This window comes from Pistacia vera, unplaced genomic scaffold, assembly GCF_008641045.1.
Source record: "Pistacia vera cultivar Batoury unplaced genomic scaffold, PisVer_v2 Contig322, whole genome shotgun sequence".
Lineage (NCBI taxonomy): Eukaryota > Viridiplantae > Streptophyta > Magnoliopsida > Sapindales > Anacardiaceae > Pistacia > Pistacia vera.
Genome location: NW_022196138.1, coordinates 340306 through 363383, shown reverse-complemented (window position 1 = coordinate 363383; position 23078 = coordinate 340306). Strand labels below are relative to the sequence as shown.

At 35.8% G+C, this 23078-nt stretch overlaps 2 protein-coding genes and 1 non-coding gene across 3 annotated transcripts; 2 read left to right on the top strand and 1 right to left on the bottom strand.

Moving 5' to 3' along the window:
- The first annotated feature begins 1193 nt into the window (after window positions 1-1193).
- On the top strand, window positions 1194-3065 carry LOC116137296 (probable xyloglucan endotransglucosylase/hydrolase protein 32). The gene is made up of 4 exons (XM_031422982.1): window positions 1194-1402; window positions 1493-1593; window positions 1673-1890; window positions 2571-3065. Exons 1-4 carry the CDS (start codon window positions 1198-1200, stop codon window positions 2941-2943), a joined length of 897 nt encoding a protein of 298 aa, XP_031278842.1. The 5' UTR covers window positions 1194-1197; the 3' UTR covers window positions 2944-3065.
- A 4578-nt stretch (window positions 3066-7643) lies between these two features.
- On the top strand, window positions 7644-7729 carry TRNAY-GUA. Its single transcript is given in 2 exon segments — window positions 7644-7680; window positions 7694-7729. It is a non-coding gene; the product is annotated as a tRNA-Tyr (tRNA).
- Window positions 7730-8095: 366 nt separating this feature from the next.
- LOC116137265 (E3 ubiquitin-protein ligase RFWD3) lies at window positions 8096-21614 on the bottom strand. Its single transcript, XM_031422950.1, has 14 exons — window positions 21208-21614; window positions 20978-21053; window positions 20792-20881; window positions 20663-20707; window positions 20282-20362; window positions 20011-20107; window positions 19689-19747; window positions 18565-18681; window positions 18327-18466; window positions 18197-18236; window positions 16504-16566; window positions 16253-16434; window positions 8796-9286; window positions 8096-8493 (listed from the first exon to the last, which is right to left on the bottom strand). The coding sequence occupies exons 1-13, from the start codon at window positions 21612-21614 to the stop codon at window positions 8800-8802; spliced, it is 1884 nt and encodes a 627-aa protein (XP_031278810.1). The 3' UTR covers window positions 8096-8493; window positions 8796-8799.
- Between the last annotated feature and the right edge of the window lie 1464 nt (window positions 21615-23078).

Sequence of the window (23078 nt, the reverse complement as noted above, 5' to 3'; positions counted from 1 at the left end):
AAAGCACAATATTTGAGGGTAATAAGACAATGTTTGCTTTAAAGAACCAGACAAATTTTTATGTAGCTTTAAATGAGGAAAGAAAACTTGACGCCAACTTCTGTGCAGAAAGTCACAAGTAACTTCCAAGATCCAATACTCTTCAAAGAAACAGTTATCCAGGACTCTCCAAGCTTTTATATGGGAAAAGGGCTTTTGAACTTCCATCTAAAATACAAATAGTTATCTGAAATCCGCACCCAAAAGGAGATGTAAGACTTAAAACAATCACAAATGGGTAGAACTCATCCTTAAAAACGGCTTGTAATGGGAGGGTGCTTAAATGGTTAAGGGTTAGTTTTTGAAGGGTTTTTGAATTTTAATCTAAAATACAAATAGATATGTATCTGAATGAGTTATTTAAGGTTCGTCTTCACCAAAAAGGAGATTTAAAAGATGCCCATCTACCTATATTCTACATTCATATTATTTAATCCTATCTTTCCGCAAGTGAACATGTTTCTCATAAAGAATGGGAATGGGAGTAGTTGTGAACTTCCAATGGGGAAAAACACGTATTAAGTACTTTCTCCATTTTACATGGTCGATAAATGTTCTGGTTTTGTACGTGATTTAGTTTGAGGTGGGTCTCACTCCTCACCCAATAAGACCTTGTTGAATGGGAGGGTTACCCTCTCTTATAATCTAATAGGCTTGAGCGTGCCTAGTTGGTGTGAGACTCCAATACTCCCCCTCATGGTCAAGCCCATATGTTGGGTCATGTCTGTTAATGGAGGTAGTTGTTGGCTCTAACTCCTCACCCACTGGTCAAGCACTCTGCTCAATTGAACCTGAGCTCTGATACTATGATAGAATTTGAGGTGGGTCTGACTCCTCACCCAATAAAGTCTTGTTGAATGGGAGGATTACCCTCTCTTATAATCCAATAGGCTTGAGCTTGTCTAGTCGGTGTGGAATTCCAACGGTATGACCTTTCAATTCAACAACTGCAATCTGTATAATTTTTTTAACCTATTTACTTTTCATCAACATCTTCTTTAGTATTCTAAGGAGGGTATGGGTCCACTAATATTTTTATTTATAGCAACTGTATTGCCATACTCTTTTGATCATTCACTCACTCACTCTCTCATTTTGCATTTATATTCACATAATCTTCCCACTTCTCTTTGCTCAATCTTCTTCTTCTTCTTCTTCATGGCTCAGCTCTTCCTCTTCCTCTTCTCTCTTCTCTTTCTTGTTCTTCCTTTCACCAATGCCTATTGGCCACCCTCTCCAGGCTACTGGCCAAGCTCCAAATTCAGGTCCATGAGCTTCTACAAAGGCTTCAGAAATCTCTGGGGTCCTCAACACCAATCTGTTGACAAAAATGCATTAACAATCTGGCTTGATAACACCTCAGGTAATTTAATTTCAACTCAAAGTTTTATTACTTCCAGAAATCTCTTTCTTCTCTTTTTCTGAAATCCCTTTTCATGATCTTTGATGACAGGAAGTGGGTTCAAGTCAGTTAAGCCTTTCAGGTCAGGCTATTTTGGAGCATCCATTAAGCTTCAACCTGGTTATACTGCAGGAGTCATTACAGCATTTTATGTGAGATTAATTGGACTGACCTCTGTTAACATTTATTTTCTTTAATATGAAATGAATTTTCAATACAATGTTTTTGCAGCTTTCAAATAGTGAGGCTCATTCAGGGCAACATGATGAAGTGGACATTGAGTTTCTTGGAACAACATTTGGGAAGCCTTATACTTTACAAACAAATGTTTACATTAGAGGGAGTGGAGATGGAAAAATCATTGGGAGAGAAATGAAATTTCATTTATGGTTTGATCCCACCAAAAATTTTCACCATTATGCCATTCTATGGAGTCCTAAAGATCTCATGTAAGTTTTAGTTTGCTTCAATAATTTTCAACATAACATGTGATAAAAAGTCATTAAGTTAATTAAAAGACTAAAAAGGGTTTGGTTACTTTGTTTTTGATAATTAAATAAATAAAAGATCTTTGAGAAATGAAGAAAAAATGTGTTAATTTAGTGTTAAAATTCGTAGCCAATTGACAGTTTTTTTTTTTTTTTTTGCATGAAAAAAGTTAAGCAAGTGATTTGACATGGTAATAATAAATACAATGTATATCACATGGGTGACAGATTGGAACTAGGATATATAATAAATCATTTAATAACTGTTCTTAGAACATGATAAAAATATTTATCATATTATATATCAACAATATAATATATTGTGAATTTACAAGAATATATTGATTCTTAAAATCTGAATCCATTAAAAGTTATTTTTAGTATGAAAAAAATAAAATAATGTGCTTGGAATATTGTTCACTTGTATATTATTCTCTTTGGCTGAGAACTATAGTTTCATATTAAACTTTAATCGTTAATAACTTGACCAAAATGTATAATAATCTTTCAAGGGCCAAGTGACTTGACATGGGCGATAATTGAACTAATCATCTACTATTTACATAATTATTAGAATTTACAAATTTATTAACTTAATGCTTTGATTGAATTATTAACTTATTGATTCATATCATTTTCAGATTCTTTGTGGATGATGTGCCCATAAGGAGGTATCCAAGGAAGAGTGCAGCAACATTTCCCCTAAGGCCAATGTGGGTATATGGTTCAATTTGGGATGCCTCATCTTGGGCAACAGAAGATGGAAAATACAAAGCTGATTATAGATACCAACCATTTGTAGCTAGATATACCAATTTCAAAGCTACTGGTTGCACCGCCTATGCACCTGCTCGGTGCAACCCTGTCTCTGCCTCTCCGTACCCGTCCGGCAGGTTAAGCCGGCAACAATATTGGGCAATGAGATGGGCTCAAACCCAACATATGGTATATGACTATTGCAAGGACCCCAAGAGAGATCATTCTTTAACACCAGAGTGTTGGAAGTTGAAGTAAAACTCGAAATTTGTAATTTTTTTTTTCTTGGCTTGTTATTTATTTTCTCTCTATTTTTGTTTTGAAATTTTGAAAAGGGTGTCTTGAAATGGGTTGAAATTTTTATTCTTGTATTGGTGCTATTTGTGTACAAAAATATATTAGAAAAAAAAAAAATACAAAATTGTGAGAGCGAGAGAAGTGAGCAATAAATGAGAGAAAAGAATATCATGAGGTGGAGAATGTAAGTAAAGAAGAAATGGGTTCACTGGGGCACCCAAAGAAAAAAAAAGAAGAAGGATGGGCCATTGGCCTTGGTGTTTGCCCTTGTCATATCCAAAATACAGCAGTTTTTTGTTGTTCAAGTCATTGTCAAATTGAGGTGCCATGAAAATGATTTATGAATGTTATACCTAAAAAGTCACGCTTATGTCAGCATAATAAATGTTTTTTTTTACTATTTGTTAAGTCCATATCTTCTCAAATATATTCATACCAATCCTATCTCATTTCAAGAGATGAATGGACGAGAGCTTTCCATGTGTCAAGACAACTTACAAAACACTCATTACATTGAGTTCAAAGGTGTATAAATTAGCACTTCTCTTCCTGAAAAGGGGGGTTGGGCATATGAGAGCTAGGCATAGATTTGAGCTCAATTCTTTCTCTCTGTAAACACTGTATTTCTTCATCTTTGTATGCCTTACGGGCAATATCATAGAAATAGTTAGAGATCAATAAAATAACAGTGGATGTAGGAGTCACTTGTTTGAGCATCTGAACCACTATAAAAACCTCTCTTGTTAGCCTATTATTTATGTTTTCTGCAACATATATAATCTCAGCTCCATATTCAAATCTCATGGATCCATCACGTGTAATTTCTAAGACCCTCTTAACACTTTGCACGTGCGAGTCGTTGGCATCCAAAATCAAGTGTCAACAGTTTGGTGGCCTATGTAGGTCTCAAACTTGTGTCCAAGTTCCCTGATGGCGTACTCAGATCTCAAACCTGCGTCAAAATTCTCCAATCGCGTGACCAAATCGCAGATCGCACGCGTAAGAATTCTCCAATCGCGTGGCTAGATCGCAGATTACACGCGTTAGAATTCTCCAATCGCGTGGCCAAATCGTAGATCGCACGCATCAAAATTCTCCAATCGCGTGGGCAGATTGTAGATCGCATGCATCAGAATTCTCCAATTGCGTGGCTAGATTGCAGATCGCAAGCGTCGAAATTCTCCAATCGCGTGGCCAGATCGCAGATCGCACGCTCAGGTCGTCCTAATCTTCGGCTTCAGATCGCTGATCTTTAGGTTCAAATCGCATGTTCAGATCGCTGATCTCTTGATCTCAGGTAAAACTTGTTATGCTCTCAGGTAGATCTCTCAGATTGAGCTCGTTGTGCTCTTAGGTCGAGCTCGTTATGCTCTCAGGTCGAGCTTGTTATGCTCTTAGGTAGATATCTCAGGTAGAGCTCGTTATGCTCTCAAGTCGAGCTCCTATCAAATTGTGATCAACTTCTAGCTCCCAGATCGCGATCAGCTCCTAGCTCTCAGCACTCGATCGTGCCAGGAATAGTTCGAGCTCTTCAGTTCGAGACTACAACCTATAGTGCAACAACCATTCGAATCAAAGACCTTAGTTTCTGAAGCGTGATTACGCACTCCAAAAACTAGGGGGCTTTTGTTATACCTAAAAAGTCACGCTTATGTCAACACAATAAATGTCTTTTTGTACTAACTGTCAAGCCCATATCTCCTCAAAAATATTCATACCAACCCTTTCTCATTTCAAGAGATGAATGGACAAGAGTCTTCCATGTGTCAAGGCAACTTGCAAAACACTCATTACATTGAGTTCAAAGGTGTATAAATTGGTACTTCTCTTCTCGAAAAGGGGGGCTGGGCATATGAGAGCTAGACATAAGTTTGAGCTCAATTCTTTCTCTCTGTAAACATTATATTTCTTCATCTTTATATACCTTACAGGCAATATCATAGAAATAGTCAGAGATCAATAAAATAACAGTGGATGTAGGAGTCACTTGTTTGAGCATCCGAACCACTATAAAAACCTCTCTTGTTAGCCTATTATTTATGTTTTCTGCAACATATATAATCTCAGCTCCATATTCAAATCTCATGGATTCATCACGTATAATTTCTAAGACCCCCTTAGCACTTTGCACGTGCGAGTCGTTTGCATCCAAAATCAAACGTCAACAATGAAAGTTAGTACACTATATGGTATTGATAGGTCTCATTATCTTGATCACAATTCACATAATATAAGATCAATCAAAAAAGAAATTGAAAAATGATTCATAGGATGAGAAGTACAATAAAATTCCTCAAAATAGTAACATTTTAATAATTCTAATACTTGTCATGAAACTAACACTTGTCCCAAATCTCAAAACTTTTATTCTATTTAAATAAGTTCAACCCACATTGACTATTGAAATACTTGTTTTACACTTACTAATTATTATTTGATTAATTTATTTTAAATTAACTTAAAATCAATAAAAATTATTCAATTAACCCATATGTAATTCATAAATTATAAAAGATCTCCTAATTTTTCAACTATTTTCAATAAACACGAGTAAAATCATAATCATACATCCACTAGAATCCATAATAAAAACATAATAAAAAAAAAAAAACGTAAAAAAAAAAAAAAAAAAAAAAAAACCATCCAGATCGGAAGTCATAATGTCAACGGCTACACGACGTTGGTGAAGTAGCAATGGCCTTATTTTTTTGTGTATTTTTCATTCTTTTTTATTTGTTGGCGTTTGAATTTTGGAGCGAAAATGGGTGGCACATCGTTAGTTTTCCAAACGAAGGATGGAAAAACTTCTTTCACAAAGATAGGGGATCAAAATGTTATTCAGCCAAATTTTTGTACCACATAATAGTCATTGCATTATTGGTATATTTAGACTGGAATCTATAGCCGTGAAGAAAATTTAACAGCTAGTAATTTCCGTCGCATTAGTTTAGAGTCGGGATTTCTAATTCAACAATTGCACCAAACTTCATTTAAGAATTGGGTTTGTGATCTCGCATTTTTCTCCTATAAGATCATTTCAAATAAAACGTTTTTGCTTATCCGCTGAATTTTTTATAATTTTGAAAGAGGGTGTTTGATATGAATATCTTTAAGGGGTTTATACAATTTTTTTTTTTTTTTTAATAATTATAGAGGAGTTTTTGATACTTTGAAAATGAAGCGGATGAATTTCATTTTATGCGATATCATAGAAGAAAAAGAAATAAACCCATGGGAACTCCTTATACATATAAATGGATGAGGGGATTGAAAACACTGATAGGAACTTTGAAAGTAATGTAAGGAATCCATATCACATTGATTAAAAATACTCTAAATTTTCATCTACTTGTTGTCAATGGTTGGATATGATTGGGACCAACCAATTGACAGAAGAAAACATATGAGGATAATACATAACACATGCAATGGCAATAATAAGCACAAACGTCCATCATGATAATAATGGAACTGAAAAAGAAAAGAAAATTGTCCACTTTCTGATTAAATCTTGAAAGGTATATGATGAAATGCAGCAACAATAATGCAAAAGCATAGCCAAATGAAAGAGATGGGGTCGTTGGGGGGCAGCTTTTGAACTTAAATGGATTGAGAATGATTGAATGGTGACAACCAGAAATAGTATATGGCTACACTCAAGTCCAGATGGTTCTTCTCTGTTTTAAAATTTTGGCAGAATTTGATGATTGAGAAATTCATGTTTTCAAAGGAGGAGTAGTAGTTGGTAACTGTTGTTAATCAATCTGTTTCTTGAATATTCATGGTAAAATTGAGTCGTCAATTCATATAATCCCTCCAGAACAAATCAATAAAATAGAAAAGCCGTGCATGATGAAATAAATCAACCAAGAGATGGTGAAATTGTAATTTAGTAGGGAAAGCATATATATTATAAAATAATATTACATTTACAAAAAAATATTAATATAAAGATGTATATACAAAATATAGTATAGTCTACAATATTGCGAATGATTGAGAGAGGGACTTCTAAGGTTGTTATGGATTGAATGTTAGTTAGCAAAGCTTTAATGCAATGAATTGTAAAAGATTTAAGAAAGTGAATTTGTTTCACAATTATCAAGTTATTTATTTAATTCGCTCCCCCAAATGAATATTAAAATCTTCCTTAAATTACCAAAAACGCCTCAAATTCATCCCAAAGGTATTTGATAGTTTTGGGTGTGTTTGTTTTATTATTTTGAATAGTAATTTAAAAAAAGTTGAATTAGGTTATTATTACGAGGATATGATTTGAATTTGAAAATGTGTTTGGTAAAATTATTTTTTAATCCCCTATATTTGTTAATTTATTAAACACCTTCTATAATAAAAGTTTTAAAATTAACAAAAACACCCCCATCTACCAATTAAATGTCGACAATCGGCTATAGGCTATCGAGAATACGTGTATGGTTGGAGGTGTTTTTGTCAATTTATAAACTTTTATGTGTTTAGTTAAATTAAAAAACTTAAGGTTAAAAAAATCTAAATATCTTAAGTTGAATAGAATATGATTGAATTTTGAAAATAATGAAATAATCATATATTATGAATAAGACATGATAAAAAAAAAAAAAAACACACCTTTTTTATTTTAAGTATCTGTTATGGAGATATTAAACTGTGTAAATCATAAACCGACCTTAGCTCAGTTGGTAGAGCGGAGGACTGTAGTTGATAGCAGATGATCCTTAGGTCGCTGGTTCGAATCCGGCAGGTCGGATTTTTTTGTCTTCAACTATTGGGAAAACTTTTTACTCCCCTACTTTATTTATTTATCGGAAGGCATGTGATTTCAAACCTATTTTATTTATTTATTGTAATGTAAGGCATCGGACTCAAAGTGGAATATAATGAACATCTATGACCATTGATATAGAATGCCTCTGTAATAATACATGTTTATAGCAATTTTTATTTGGGATCTTTTAATTCAAAATATTGATTTCGAAATCATAAAGAAATAAACACAAATTTTCAATCCTAAGATGCATTTAATATTACCAACTCAGAAATCTTATTGCACTAAAGTTTTGAGTAAAAAGATCCCACTTCTTTCTACTTGTAAGTTGTACCCGGCCAAATATACTCATGAATCATATAAGATGAAGCCTCAAAGTTCCCAAAGAAATGAAATAATAAACAAAAATCAACTCGGAAGACAGCAGAACGCAAGGATGTGGATTAGATACCTTTACAATTTCAACAAACAAGAAAAATGAACTGATATTCTACACAACTAAATGCAGCTACAAATACAAGACAAAATCTTCTAACTTAAGCAGCTATCTTCAAATATCATTTAACTTACCCTAATGGCTTCATCTAACCATCTTACTCCTTATGGAGATGTTAGAATACAATTTACAAGGCGCTCTTTCGTATCCACAGAAACAAAAACAAAAACTTCTCCAGTATTTTTAAGTAATGTGGGTTCATGTTACACAATAAACAGGTCGGTTGATAACCTATTATAAGTTGAGAAACCTGCAACAAAATTCAGTACAGATGCACAAAAATCAATTAATTTTACTCCAAAACCTATCACCAAATTCATAACTATCAACAATGACTCCTAAAAGGCCCCAACACAATATTAGTGCATAAACATAACAGGTAAAGCAAACAATAGACACATTGATACAACAATATCATTCCAACATGTGAAAAATTACCAAGAATTTACTACTTGAGCAGAAGAAGATAATGAGATGAGGATGATAATATTTGCACGCACTAGGACTTAAATAAATGTTATAAACTGTGATTATACACCTTGTATTATTTACCTTTCTACAAGACGTTAGTTCTGAAAAGTTGTAATTCATCCTCACTTAAACAGCTAAGTAAACCTTGGCCGTAGGCATTTATATACTTCACATCACGAATAGGATGATTCTGTGATTGAAGGCATTGGACAACTGAAAAAGATGGCAGCTTTTGCAACATCAATTCACATGTAACTTCTTCCCCAGATGCAAACAATCGTTTCTCATCCTCTAAGTTTATAATTGTAGACTTTGGCAATCGAATATCATTCACTGTTGCAGACGAAAAACCTAAATTCTGATAGCCATTGCTGCCTGCTTTCTTCAGAAGAAGTCGGATGCCTGGTATCCCGTGTCTAACAACAGGGGGAGTTGATACAGATTGAGAAAAAGTTATATCATTGGACCTTTCAACTCTCGGGCGAAAGGAAGCAACGATTTCATCGCTGCTGGGACAATGAGCAAGAGAAATACAAACTCCTTTATTCTCTGTTTCAGGAACCAGAGATGACCTTCATCACAGATGATAAAATTGTTAGAACTACAACTTCGCAAAAATAACATCAACCTTGAAGAATTCAATAAAATCATTCAATAAGGTTGCCAATAATTGCATTTCAATTCTTATCTCAAATAACTAAACTTTAAATCTTGAAACAACTTGTCAAACAAGTTGTGATGACCACTGGATATGACAAGTTATACGAAAAACAAAAAGGTTAATTCATTGCTCATCTCAAATGAGTTTGTCAAAAAGATCAAGATACTTAATTCAGCACATTAGTGAAGGTTTAAGATATTCATCTCAGGACTTAAATCAATTGAAAAGTTTACATATCCCTATCATTTGAAAAATGTACATATCTCTTACTTTCAAGTATAGATTATGAGATACTCCAAATGTTGAAGAGGCAAAGAACCTTAAGACATGGTTATCTTTCTTTTTGGGTTTCCTTTAGCACAGGGTAAAGCTTTAGACCCTCTTTAGATGAGTTATTTTTGTAGTAGCAGATAACTGATCCACTAAGTAAGTTCTTTTTACAATAATATACATATCTAAGTTTCCTATCAAAAAAGAAAAAAAAAAAAGCGCACCTTGATAGACCTCCCATTAAGCATGTACCAATACAAAGGGCATAAGGGACAATAGGGACAGTAAGGGGTTAAGAGTGTGAGGTGCTTTGCTGTAGGTTGTTAGAGAAGTGGTTACAGCCACGTATGAGAAGGGAATCAAAGTTGTTAGTGGAATAGGTAGTCATGAAGGTAGTATAAATAAAGGGTCTGTTTTGGTGAAGGGATACAGATCAAATAGTGTCATTGTGGGAGGCCCCCAGCTCCTCGAATTGCTGGGATCTATCTGTTGAGTTTATCAAATATTTTGATTGTTTCTTTTCCATTCTCTAGTAATATAATTGGTTGAGGCCTGCTTGAGTGAATATATTATGTTATCTTGCACTATTTGTGCTGTTGTTTGTTATCAGTGCAGGGAGTCTTATCAAGTGGTATCAAAGCTTCGTTCGGGTAATGGTTAAATCGAAGATAGAGAACAGAGTTGAAGGTTTGGAAAAAGGGATAGGGAACGTTGAAAAAGAAATGGGAACTGTAAGGGAAGAGCTAGGGAGTATTAAGGGGTACTTATCAGAGTTGCGCAAGTGGATGAGACGGAGGGAAGAGAGGGATGCAAATCTGAATAACGATAAAGGAGAGGCATCTAACTCTGATCCTGCAAACAGTGGTGACAGTAGGGGAAGTGATAAGAACAAAGGGGGAGAGAACTCGAAGGTTAAAAAATTAGAACTACCCATATTCAATGGGGAAGATCCGTATGGATGGACATTCAGAGCTAACCGGTATTTTTCGGTGAATCAATATGAAGGAGGAGAAAAAGTAGCAGCAGCCACAGTGTGTATGGAAGGTCGTGCCCTAAACTGGTATCAGTGGGTAGAGTCCAGAGCACCCATTGGTTCATGGACAGAATTTAAGACGGCAATGGTGGAGAGATTCAGACCATCATTTAAAGGATCAGCTTACGAAGCCTTGGTAGCTTTGAAGCAGACTGGTACTGTGACAGAGTAGAGGGAAAATTTTGAAGCTCACGCAGCTCCTTTGCGTGAGGTAGGGGAAGATATACTGATAAGGGTATTTACAAATGGGTTAAAAGAAGAAATCAAAGCTGAAATTCGTCTGACCCAACCCATGTCCCTGTTTGCATTAATGGACCAAGCCCATTGCGTGGAGGAAAGAAATTGGGTCTTAGACAAAAACAGACCTAGGTTTGTTAAAGCCCAAGGACACAAGCTGGACTCTTACACTAGGGTCACCCCAAGCCCAAGCCCAGAACCCATTCGCCCAAATTGGACTAACCCAACACGAAACCCAGATCCAGGTCACCCATTTTCCCCAAATCGATTTCACGACAGAAATCGATTTAGCGACGCGACGACGCAGAACTTTCACGGGGATACTTTCCGACGAATGTCTGACGCTGAGTTGCAACAAAAACGAGAAAAGGGCCTTTGTTTCCGCTGTGATGCTACAGGAGCAAATCAATCCAGATCTTGCTGGTCACCGACGACTAAGTGACCGAAAACGATGAAAGCACACCTGAAACTACCTTAGAAAACGACGACAAAGGTAATCCCTTGGCCCTGTCTATGCACTCAATCGTTGGGGTAACCACCGATAAAACCTTAAAGTTGAAAGGGGTGATTAGAAGTACAGAGGTGATTGTGCTGGTGGACAGTGGGGCTTCCCACAATTTCATTTCGCATGACTTGGTGCGAAAATTAGGTTTAGCAGTGGAAAAGGGAAAATTGTTTGGAGTGATGGTGGGAAATGGGTTTACTGTCAGAGGGGAGGGAATCTGTAAGGGAGTAAAATTGAGGATACAGGGGATTGAATTGTGCCAGGACTATTTTCCATTTGAGTGAAGAGGGGCAGATGTCGTATTGGGGGTTTCCTGGCTCAGTACGTTGGGTGATGTGTGTGCAAACTGGAGGAATCTGACAATGGCCTTTATTAGTGAAGGAAATTGGGTGGTTTTACAAGGGGATCCATCATTAGTCAAGACGGTTGTGTCCTTAAAAGCAATGAGCAGGAGGATGCGGGATATGTGATTGAATTTTGTTCCATTGGGGTCAAGGAAGAAGAAGCAGAGGAACCTATGGATCCGGTAGTAGCAGCAATTGTAAATAGGTTTAGCCATTTGTCTGAACAGCCTACTCCACTCCCACCCAAGAGACCCACTGATCATGCCATAGTCTTAGCAGCCAATGCCAAACCTCCTAACATTCGCCCATACAAATACTCCTACTTCCAAAAAAAATGAAATCGAAAAGTTGGTGGGTGAGATGCTGGTGGCAGGGATAATACAACCCAACACTAATCCCTTTGCTAGTCCTGTATTGTTGGTTAAGAAAAACGACGATAGCTGGCGTTTTTGTGTAGACTATAGGGCAATTCACTATACCCGACAAGTTTCCAATTCCCTCCATTGACAAACTGTTGGATGAACTATCAAAGGCAACCATTTTCACGAAATTGGACCTCAAATCCGGCTACCACCAGATTAGGATGAAAGAGAAGGATGTTCCCAAAACAGCTTTTAGGACACACGAAGGGCATTATGAATTCCTGGTCATGCCCTTCGGATTAACCAATGCCCCTTCCACTTTCCAAGCTTTGATGAATACCATATTTAAACCAGTCTTGCGGAAATTCATACTTGTGTTTTTTGACGACATCCTTATTTACAGTCCTGATTTGAAGACTCACCTGAGCCACATGAGACATGCTTTTCAGATCCTCACCCAGCATGAATTGGTAATCAATTACAAGAAGTGTATATTTGGCCGTCAGAGATTGGAGTCTTTGGGTCATTTAATTTCAGCGAAAGGGGTAGAAGCTAATCCACAGAAGATTGATTCAATGTTGAATTCGCCTGTCCCATGCACAATAAAAGGTTTACGGGGGTTTTTGGGTTTGACTAGGTACTATCGCCGTTTTGTGCAGAATTATGGTTTAATCGCGCAACCGTTAACACAGTCGCTGCAAAAGGACTCTTTTGCATGGGATGACCAAGCACAACAGGCCTTTGAAACTCTTAAAAGGGCAATGACTTCAGTTCCGGTGTTGGCAATTCCGAATTTCACTCTTCCGTTTGAGGTACACATAGACGCATCAGGTTAGGGAATTGGAGCTGTCTTGGTCCAGAATCAGCGACCCATTGCATTCATTAGCCAAGCCTTCTCCCACCAAGCCCGACAGAAATCAGCATACGAGAGGGAGCTAATGGCCATTGTGTTCGCTGTCCACAAGTGGAGCCATTACCTAAGTGGACGCAAATTTATCATTAAATCTGACCAATGCAGTCTACAGTTTTGGACGGATCAGCGTGTTAAAACACCCGAACAATAGAAATGGATTTCCAAGCTCTTAGGATTCTCCTTCGAAATCCACTACCAACCGGGAAACTCAAACCAAGTGGCTGATGCCTTGTCGAGACGCGGAGAGGGTGCTGAATTAGCAGCCATTTTGATAGTACACTTTTCCGAATGGGATGAGTTAGCGACTGAAGCACAACAAGACCCAAAGCTACAAGCAATCATCAAAGACCTTTTTGACCCTACCAGTCACCCTTTGTATGGTTTTCGCCGTGGTTGTCTCATTTACAAAAACAGGTTGGTTTTGCCCAGAAATTCGAAATTCATTCCTAAACTTTTAGATGAGTTTCACAGAAGCCTGGGAGGGGGCTATTCAGGCTTTTTCAGAACATATAAGAAGCTGATGAATATAGTATTTTGGGACAGTATTAAGAGGGATGTGCAGGAGTATGTCCAACGGTGTTCCATTTGCCAATCACATAAATATTCTGCTCTCAACCAACAGGTCTTCTTCAGCCCTTACCCATTCCATCCCAGGTTTTTGAAGATATCAGCATGGACTTCATTGGAGGATTACCAAAAGCAAAAGGACAGGATACCATAATGGTTGCAGTGGACAGACTCACTAAATACGACCACTTTATTCCGTTGTGTCACCCCTACAGCGCTAAGGATGTTGTAGCCATTTTTGTCTCTGGAATTGTACGGCTCCATGGCTTTCCCAAGTCTATAGTTTCTGACCGCGATAGGATTTTTATTAGCAACTTCTGGCAGGAACTTTTCAAGGCCGCTGGCACTTCGCTGAAGTTCAGTTCGGTATATCACCCCCAAACCGATGGCCAAACGGAGGTGGTCAACCGATGTTTAGAAACTTACTTGTGATGTTTTTGTAGTTCGCAGCCAAAACAGTGGGATAAGTGGTTGTCTTGGGCAGAATATTGGTACAATTCCACACATCACAGCTCCATTAAAATGACCCCTTTTAAAGCTCTCTACGACAAGGATCCACCCACTCTCCTCAAGTTTTCAGATTAACCCTCCTCGGTGGAAGAAGTCAACCAACAAATGGCTGCCTGAAATTCCATATTGGCTGAACTAAAGCATAACTTGTCTGTAGCTCAAGCACAAATGAAGGAAACTGCTGACCTCTGTCGTCGGGATATTAGTTTTCAACCAGGGGACCAGGTATATTTGAAGCTCCAACCGTACCGTTTCAAGTCCTTGGCTAAAATACTGAATGAAAAACTCAACCCTCAATTTTATGTTCCTTTCCCCATACTAGAGAAGATTGGGCAGGTGGCTTACAGGTTGGAGTTGCCTCCTACGGCCAGAATTCATCCCGTCTTTCACATCTCTCAACTGAAACGAAGTTTGCACCCTTCGGTACCCATCCAACCCCTGCCACCCTGCCTCACCGAGGATATGGAACTCCTTGTTCAACCAGAATCGTTATTGGATGTCCGCACTTTATTAAATGGCTCTCGGGAAGTACTTATCAAATGGAAAGATTTAGCTCCTTTTGAAGCATCATGGGAGGCTTACGATGTGATCCAGCAGCAATTCCCTCATTGCCACCTTGAGGACAAGGTGGTTCTTCATTGGGGAGGGGGGATGGTATTGATAGACCTCCCATTAAGCATGTTTACCAATACAAAGGGCATAAGGGACAATAGGGACAGAAAGGGGTTAAGACTGTGAGGTGCTTTGCTGTAGGTTGTTAGAGAAGTGGTTACAGCCACGTATGAGAAGGGAGTCAAAGTTGTTAGTGGAATAGGTAGTCATGAAGGTAGTATAAATAAAGGGTCTGTTTTGGTGAAGGGATACAGATCAAATAGTGTCATTGTGGGAGGCCCCTAGCTCCTCGAATTGCTGGGATCTATTCGTTGAGTTTATCAAATATTTTGGTTGTTTCTTTTCCATTCTCTAGTAATATAATTGGTTGAGGCTTGCTTGAGTGAATATATTCTGTTATCTTGGACTGTTTGTGCTGTTGTTTGTTATCAGTGCAGGGAGTCTTATCACACCTCAAGACATCAAAGGTCCTTATAGTAATCGACATAACTCTGTAATAAAAGAATGGATGAGCAAAGTAAAACAGCCCAGAATGAAGGTCCAAATACCCATTAAAAAAAACATAAAATCATATGATTTTTTTTTTATTTCTCCTGAGCTTAAATTCTCTTAACCAGAAAAAGAGTTGACCTCAACAGAAACACCAAGAATCATATGTTTAATAATCTTCATTAACCATCTGCATATAGAGTAAATTATAATCATGCATTCCATCATCAAGAAAAAATATCAAGAAGATAATATGCAGCATGAAAATTGAGAGCCATAGAAGGAAAAAAAATTACATGATATAAATGAAAATAACTAAATCAGATAGTTTTTTAAATAATGCTATCATAAAATCACTAGCCACTGGTTTTTACTCTAATGCTCAGACATCTTCAGATCACAACATTACATTATCTGTTCCATCAATGCTTTCAAATTACTTGAGGTTCCTAATAGTCTCTAAATGTTTCTGGAGATTTCAGCTCCTTTAGATAAATGAAGATTTTTGTGCTAATTGTACTCAGCTGCACAATTCAGTTACAACGAAAGAAAAGCAGAGATAAATTTCAGGATCAAACCAGATATCCTAGTTTGGCAAATTATTTGGATGACTCCCTCATTTTATGGTTGAATATGGAGATTAAGAATTTGCTTCACAAGTAGTAAAAAAATCAGTGGAACAGTTTTAGGCCTACCTAACCAGTTGTTAAGTTCTATTAACTAAGAAATGCTTTTGCTAAATAAATATTATAAATTCCATCAACACAATGCATATTTTCTATAGGTTAAGCAAGATTCCATATTAATAGCTTGTGTTATTTGTTTTAGCTTGGTAAAACGCCGATCATAAAATCTGGATTTAGTCATTGGCAGATTATTTGATCAAAATTCAAAGATATAGGGCAACAGATAGCTAAAATTACTCTTCAATGTAAATGGCAGAAAGTAAAACAATCAATGATATCCATATAGCTTTGGTTATAAAGAAGAATCAAATAAATATTAAACTAAAAACACAAAAAGACACCAGCTCACCTTCCTTCAGCACCATCAAAGTTCCACTGACACACACCAACTGAAGAAGCAGACAGGAGGGTTCTGACACCAGATGGATGTGAAAGAGACTGTATGGTATGAATCGGGTTGCATGATGGCCCATTCAAGGATTCCAACGGCCTTACAGTTTGACGGATATCAAACACCAAAAGTGATCCGTTCTGGACGAAAAGGAAAAGGTTAGTACAACCTACCCCAACTTAATGTATAGGGAACAATAAGGGTCACACCTGTAGTCCAGCATACATATAATGTGCACTGTCGACCTCCCATGAACATGACCAAGCAGCAACCTGGAAGTACATCATCAATATTTTGAAAACTGAGTGGAAGACTTGAAACCAAGTCTAAAAGATTCTTTAATTAACATAAAAGTAACTTCCAGCGTGCAAATAGTGGATGTAGATGGTGCATGAGAGTTAGACGAAACTTGTCCGCAAACTCCAAAGAAAGATAGATTTTACATCATTTGTTTTGCTATAATGAGACGCAAACCAATTGGGTTTTTTCATATGAAAAATCTAGATACCTTGAGGATTATTTCAAAACTTGTTCTACTTATCAATATTAGGGGATCATATTAAAGGTACTTCAGAGTTAATCATTTAGATGTAAACTGAGCTCACAATACATATACAATATGATTTTTTGCAATGTTATGTATCATTTCTACACGATAAAAATCATGTTATATGTAACAAAATTGGTGAGGGTCATGTCAGAAATGTCACAATAAAAATCATGTTATATGTACCAAAATTGTCATTTGTCAAAAATTCCACATTCCTCCTTTTCTAACACATTTATAAACAACCTCTTTGAACAACTGTTGGAAATTTTGGTAAATACAATAAAATATTTTTAGGGAAAAATACAGTGACATCCCTTTCGATTTGGATAAAATAACGTTACAACCCTAATGTTTCATGAATAGCATCAATCTTCTCTTGAATTTAGTCAACTAAATAATTTGAACCATGAAAATTCCATTAACAACCCCCCCCCCCCCCCAAAAAAAAAAACACACAAACACAAACACATGCAACATTGTTTAAATTAAATAAGAGAAAACAAGAAATTCATAGCTCTAACTATTTAGTCAACCAAAACATGGAATGTTTGTTAATATTTCTAAAATGTTGGAGGAGCAATTGTAGTTTCTCCAAATCAAAGGGGAAATTAGTGTAATTTAACCCTTATTATTGCTTACAACCACATGGGTAAACAAAAAAAAAAGGTCTTAAAACTTCAGATATATTTATAATTAGAATCAAAAAGGTATTTATTAGTGCTTAAAAATATAAAACAAAAGTGGATGCTGGGCCAGATATGCACTACAAATAGAAAATAGCTTATCTATATATCAGGGTATAAGGCTTTACATGGACTACTGAATATGTGTAATGTGAGAAAAAAAAAGAAAATTAATATGGAGTCAATCCATAGCCCTAGAACAATTTAGATTTATAAGAAAAAAGGAAGTATATTCAAATCCTTTTGAAATCGACAGCCTAAGGATGCTAATAACTTAATTCTCCCAGAAAACAGTGACTTCTCCTCCACTGTCATAAAAAATCCTTTTATTTCTTTCACCTCAAATCACCCACAAAGGAGCTAGAACCACACACTTTTGAGAGTCTCAGCCTTTTCCTTTCCCAAAGATAGAAAAATTCTCCACAAATATCCAGAACAAGTTTTAAGGATAGCCCACCGAAGATTGGTTTTCATTGCAAACTTTAACCATAACAAAGAAATGTAACTTCTTCAAGGCAAATAAATAATCTGTTTGACACTACTTTAGATTAAAATGAAATATTATATATTAAACATGAGAAACAAAAAAAAATAAAAAATAAAAAAACAAATTCTCGAACTAATGTCAAGCTTTTTAATCAATAAAACCAGAATGGATAGACTGTTTACCGGAAGATCATAATTTAGAATGACATTGTTGCTTTCCATGCTGTGTAACAAATGAAACGAAAAAAGTAATTAGACAAATAGAAACCAGAAATTCTGAAGAAATGGTACCATAGTTTAGAACTAGTGCCACCTGAGAACTGATAATTTCTTGCCTAACGAAGAAAAAAGGGCAAGATTATGGTTAAAAGGGGAAAAGTGCAGGTCCTTGACAGCCTTTGTACTGGAAGGAAGTAAAATATCCTCACTTTCATGTGGATGTATCAAGCTAACCTGCAATAGCATGTGTAAAGTAATTCTAAGAGCAGCTTAATATAAAAAAATATGAAATGTTATTGAAATCATATTTCTGTTAAAGCCAAGAAAGTTACTTTAGTAAGTAGATGTGTTCCACTTCCACCAATTCCAGGCAGCCTTCGGGACATTAATATAATTTGACTGGAAGGATCAACATCAAATAAACGTGCACCATCCACCCTTAATGCTTTCTATAAGGGATGAAAACATGGATTCAATTACATGGGCAACAAAAGATGATTAAAAGACTAGTGGCTAGTTCTAGCATGTAAAACAAGAAATTGCATGAGAACTGAGAAGAAAATCAGAGAAGTAAACATTAGCTCAGAAAAGCACACTTCGTAAGTACACTAGAGGACATGGCATAAAATTGGATAATATAAAGAAGAGCAGCACAGTAACACTAGCCAAAAAAAGAAAATATATCCAAATGTAATGATTAGAATACTGTTAAATTAACAGGAAAGCTTTGCAATAACATATAAACCCAACTAGCCATTAACCTAAGACTGGATCCATGTTTCGGCCAAGATTACTAAAGCACCAACAAACTTCCCAACAGAGATTAACGAAAACGGTACATTTGCAACTCATGCTTCAAGAAATTGTTGTTTCAACAAACTCTTTCCAACCCTATGTGTTATAAGCATATTAAAAAGAGCATTTACTTTCTTCCCTTCCCCTTCTCTCTCTCTTACACAAGGCCAACTATTGAAGGATTCAAATTTGAAAACAAAACACCATGAAAGTGACAGCATCTATAATAGCTGCCTCCATATACTTTGGAGTAGAGATTGTAAAGGCTTTTTGATTTGCAAAACATTCTCTTTAACCCCCTTATCTCATCTCTCTCTGTAAAATTTCTAAACTCCTTTGATGCTTGCTGCTCTCTCAGTTTTATAGCTCATCACATTAAAATAACCATGATTTTTAGATTACGTTACAACAGTTTACTTTATACCATACAGTATGAAGAGTTCCAAGAAATCAGGAAAAGATGATGTCCCAGGGCATCAAGCGAAGCACCTTCTCTCAATTGAATATCCTCAAATGAAAATAAACATAGGCTGAATCCCACACCTATAAAACATATCTTATACACATTTAGAACTGTGCGGATGCATGAGAAGTAAGAGGGGAGAACCAAGGAGTTAAAAGCGTTTTACAAATAAATAAATAGATGCAAAAAATGGCACACCTGTAAGATGAATATACAAGATGATCCTTCTCTGCATATCTCTGAGCTGAAGTTGGAACCTATAGAATATGTCAAAATTTTCGTGCAAACAGGAAAAAAGAAGAAGAGAAAATGGGCTTGATCATTTCATGATACTACAAAAAAAAAAAAACCTCAGAACCACAGCGAAAAAAGAACTCAAAACCCTAAAACACAGATCTAGAAAGAAAATCAAGTGAAGTTCATAAGTAACATAATCATAGTATAATGGACAAAAAAAAATAAAGAACATAAAGAATAAAGTCTTTCTTAGTAAATTGTCTTTCATCTGAAAAGAAATTACCAGATACAAATTGTCCTTGGCAGCTTTTAGTAGAAGCAGCAAATTCAGATGGCCTGCTCTGAGTCTCTCCCAATAAAAACTCCAAAAAGATTGTCCTCTATAATGCCAAAAGTTTTAAAACCCAAAAGTGATAAAAAAACAAATTAATATATTCTCTCCCACCAAAATTTCAGGTAGCTCAAAGTATTATGCAAATTTATCCACATTAAGAGTTATAATTTTTACACTCGAGTTATTTTCTTTTTAGATCTGCAATTAGAACTAATCATACTTGTTTAAGCTGATGAACTTCCAAATGCAACTCAGCTTTTCTCTTTTGCCACTCAGCTTCTTTCTTACACCATTCAGCACCCTACAAGAACAAGTGAAACCATATAGTTGCTTAAAAACTGGCATGAAATTAAAACAACATTAACTCCTTTAAAATCAATACCATTTTGATGAACAAAAATCATAGATATAACAGAAAAATGCCTTGAACCCTACTGCAACAAAAGAAATACCAAATTACACGGCATGTAAGAGCAAAAAGTCAAGTTAGCTAATCCCTAAGAGAGGCGTGTCACTTCACTTATATTAGAACACACAACTCTGTGGATAAATCAGGCCAAATCAACAAACGAATTTTCTTCCCACCGGTAAAGATTCTTACCTTCTTCTCAAGAGACATACACTTAGACTCAAGAGATCGAATTTTCTGCAAACAAGAAAGGTGGTCATTAGAATTAGGTTCCGGACCCAAGCTTTTTAATAAAACCAAAGTAAGGAAATTTAGTATGACCTTCTGTGATTCTTCATCAATAGCAACAATCCGTGATGCAAACAGTTTCCTAACATCCTTCAAAGAGCTTTTCCTATTGCATTGAGGACACTAAAGAGAACAGGAACAATTACGACCAGATAAAAAATAATAATTAGTTTTGAACGATTATAAAACAATGACAAGAAAAATAACAACCAAGCATACCTTTCCCGAGCTTCGACCTTGTTGTAACCATCTCTTGATGCAAGAGAAACCATATACATGCCCACAAGGAAGACAACTGTAGTTTTCAGGGGAAAAAAGTTGATTTGAGTACAAAATCAGTGATAAATGAAGCGAAATTGAAGTCACACAACCTAATAATTTCAAGATTTTCAAAATGAAAAATCAACGGAGATTGACAAAGAGGAGATAAATAAGCTAATTACACGCACCTAATGTGATGGTCACCGCTATTTGTCCACGCGTCCATACAAATAGGGCAAAACAAGCCATCAACCTCAGTTCGATTCCACTCACTCCCTTGAGAACAATCTCCACTCTCAATTCCACTAAACGAGCACGATTCTCCCCCTCTATCTTCTCTTCTCCGCTTCGTTCTATCTTCAATTACCGCTGGATTAGAACTTGAAACCCTAGGCGGTGATTCCACGGCCGCTATTAACACTTCTTCCTCCTCCTCCTCCTCTCCCTCATCTTCCTCTTCGTCGGTTTCTTCTTCAGTTTCGTCTTCTTCGGTTTCTGTTTCTTCTTCTTCAACAAGGAGTTGTTCGGTTGGCCTTCCGAACTCGTCTTCGAGGAGCTCGTTGAAATACGGAGAGTCAGGGTTTGGGTTTGCCATCACAAAGCGGGAAAGTTGTATCTCTCGGTTAGTACTTAAAATGTAAGATACTAATTACCGGCACTGTGATCCTCCTGTAAGTACCGTCTTTGGTAATTCCTACACGTGTCCCATTTAAGTCCAAAAACAAATTTCCCATGTAATTGAAAATATTACTTGAGTATTATTAAATATTTCCTAAAAAAATAATAATGTATATATATTAACATTTTGCTTGTTTTTAGTTAATATGATAAAAAAGGGTTCTTAAAGTTTATTTACTTTATTAAAGAAATTATCTCAAATCGCTTTTATTACCTCATTTGTTGATTAAGTGAGATTGTTGATTAAGTAATTGTTTAATGTTATATCAATAATTAGGGATATAGCCAGAAATGATATGCAAGGGTCAAAGTTAAAAAAATAATACAATTTTAAATTAAAATAAATCGTATTTATAAAATCCTCATTAATTAATACATTTATAATTGTCTTCGATAGGTTTCATTTTTTAAAAGTATTGTATAATGACTTAATTCTTAATATTATCAAACACATTTTTCTCTATATACACAATTAAATTATAATTCAATCATTGATTACTCATTCTATTTTGCAAATAATTCTTCACAAAATTCATTTTTGAAAATGCTCTTTCTACACTAGCAGTGGCAACGAGTATAGTCATTACTAATTTCATCAACAAATAAACTAATAAAATTTTTTTAACAAAAAATAGATTAAAGTAATAGAAATAGAATAGAAATAGATCTTAATGTAATATTTTTTAAAATAGATCTTACATTATATACATTGGCTAAAATTAAATTGATATATATAAAAAAAAAAATTATTCAAATAACCAAATACTTGTACAATTAAATCAACATTTTTATAACACTTGTAAAACAATTAAAGTTAACTCTTATTTGAATCAATCACTTATATAACAAATATAAAAAGGCTGAACAACCTGCACCCATCCATAGTTTGCCATAAAGACAATTTGGTACCTAAAAGGTTTGAAAATGACAATTATCCACTTTCTGTCCAAATCTGTTAGTAAAATCCGTTTAACTAAGGACAATATAGTAATTTTATATCCATTAATTTTAAATTAATCCATAAATCCCTATTTTTTTATTTCATTTTTCTCCTCTCTCTCTTATCTTCTTCTTCATCTCTCCCTTCTCTTTCTTTCTTTTTCTCCGTCTTTTCCCTTTTCCCCTTCTCTTTTTTTACTTTTCTTCTCCCTCTTTTCCCTTGTCTTTCTTTCCTTTCTTCTCAGTCTTTTCCCTCCTCCCCCAATATTTTGGACCCGTATATTTTTACCCGTATTGGACGCGTACCCATTTGACCCGACCCATACCCGGTCCGCCCACTCGTTTTGCCAGGTCTATGCACAGATCATCATCATCCCGTCATCACCACCGTGATAACGCATCTCCACCACAAATCACGCAGCGTTTTCCGGCGACGCTTCGC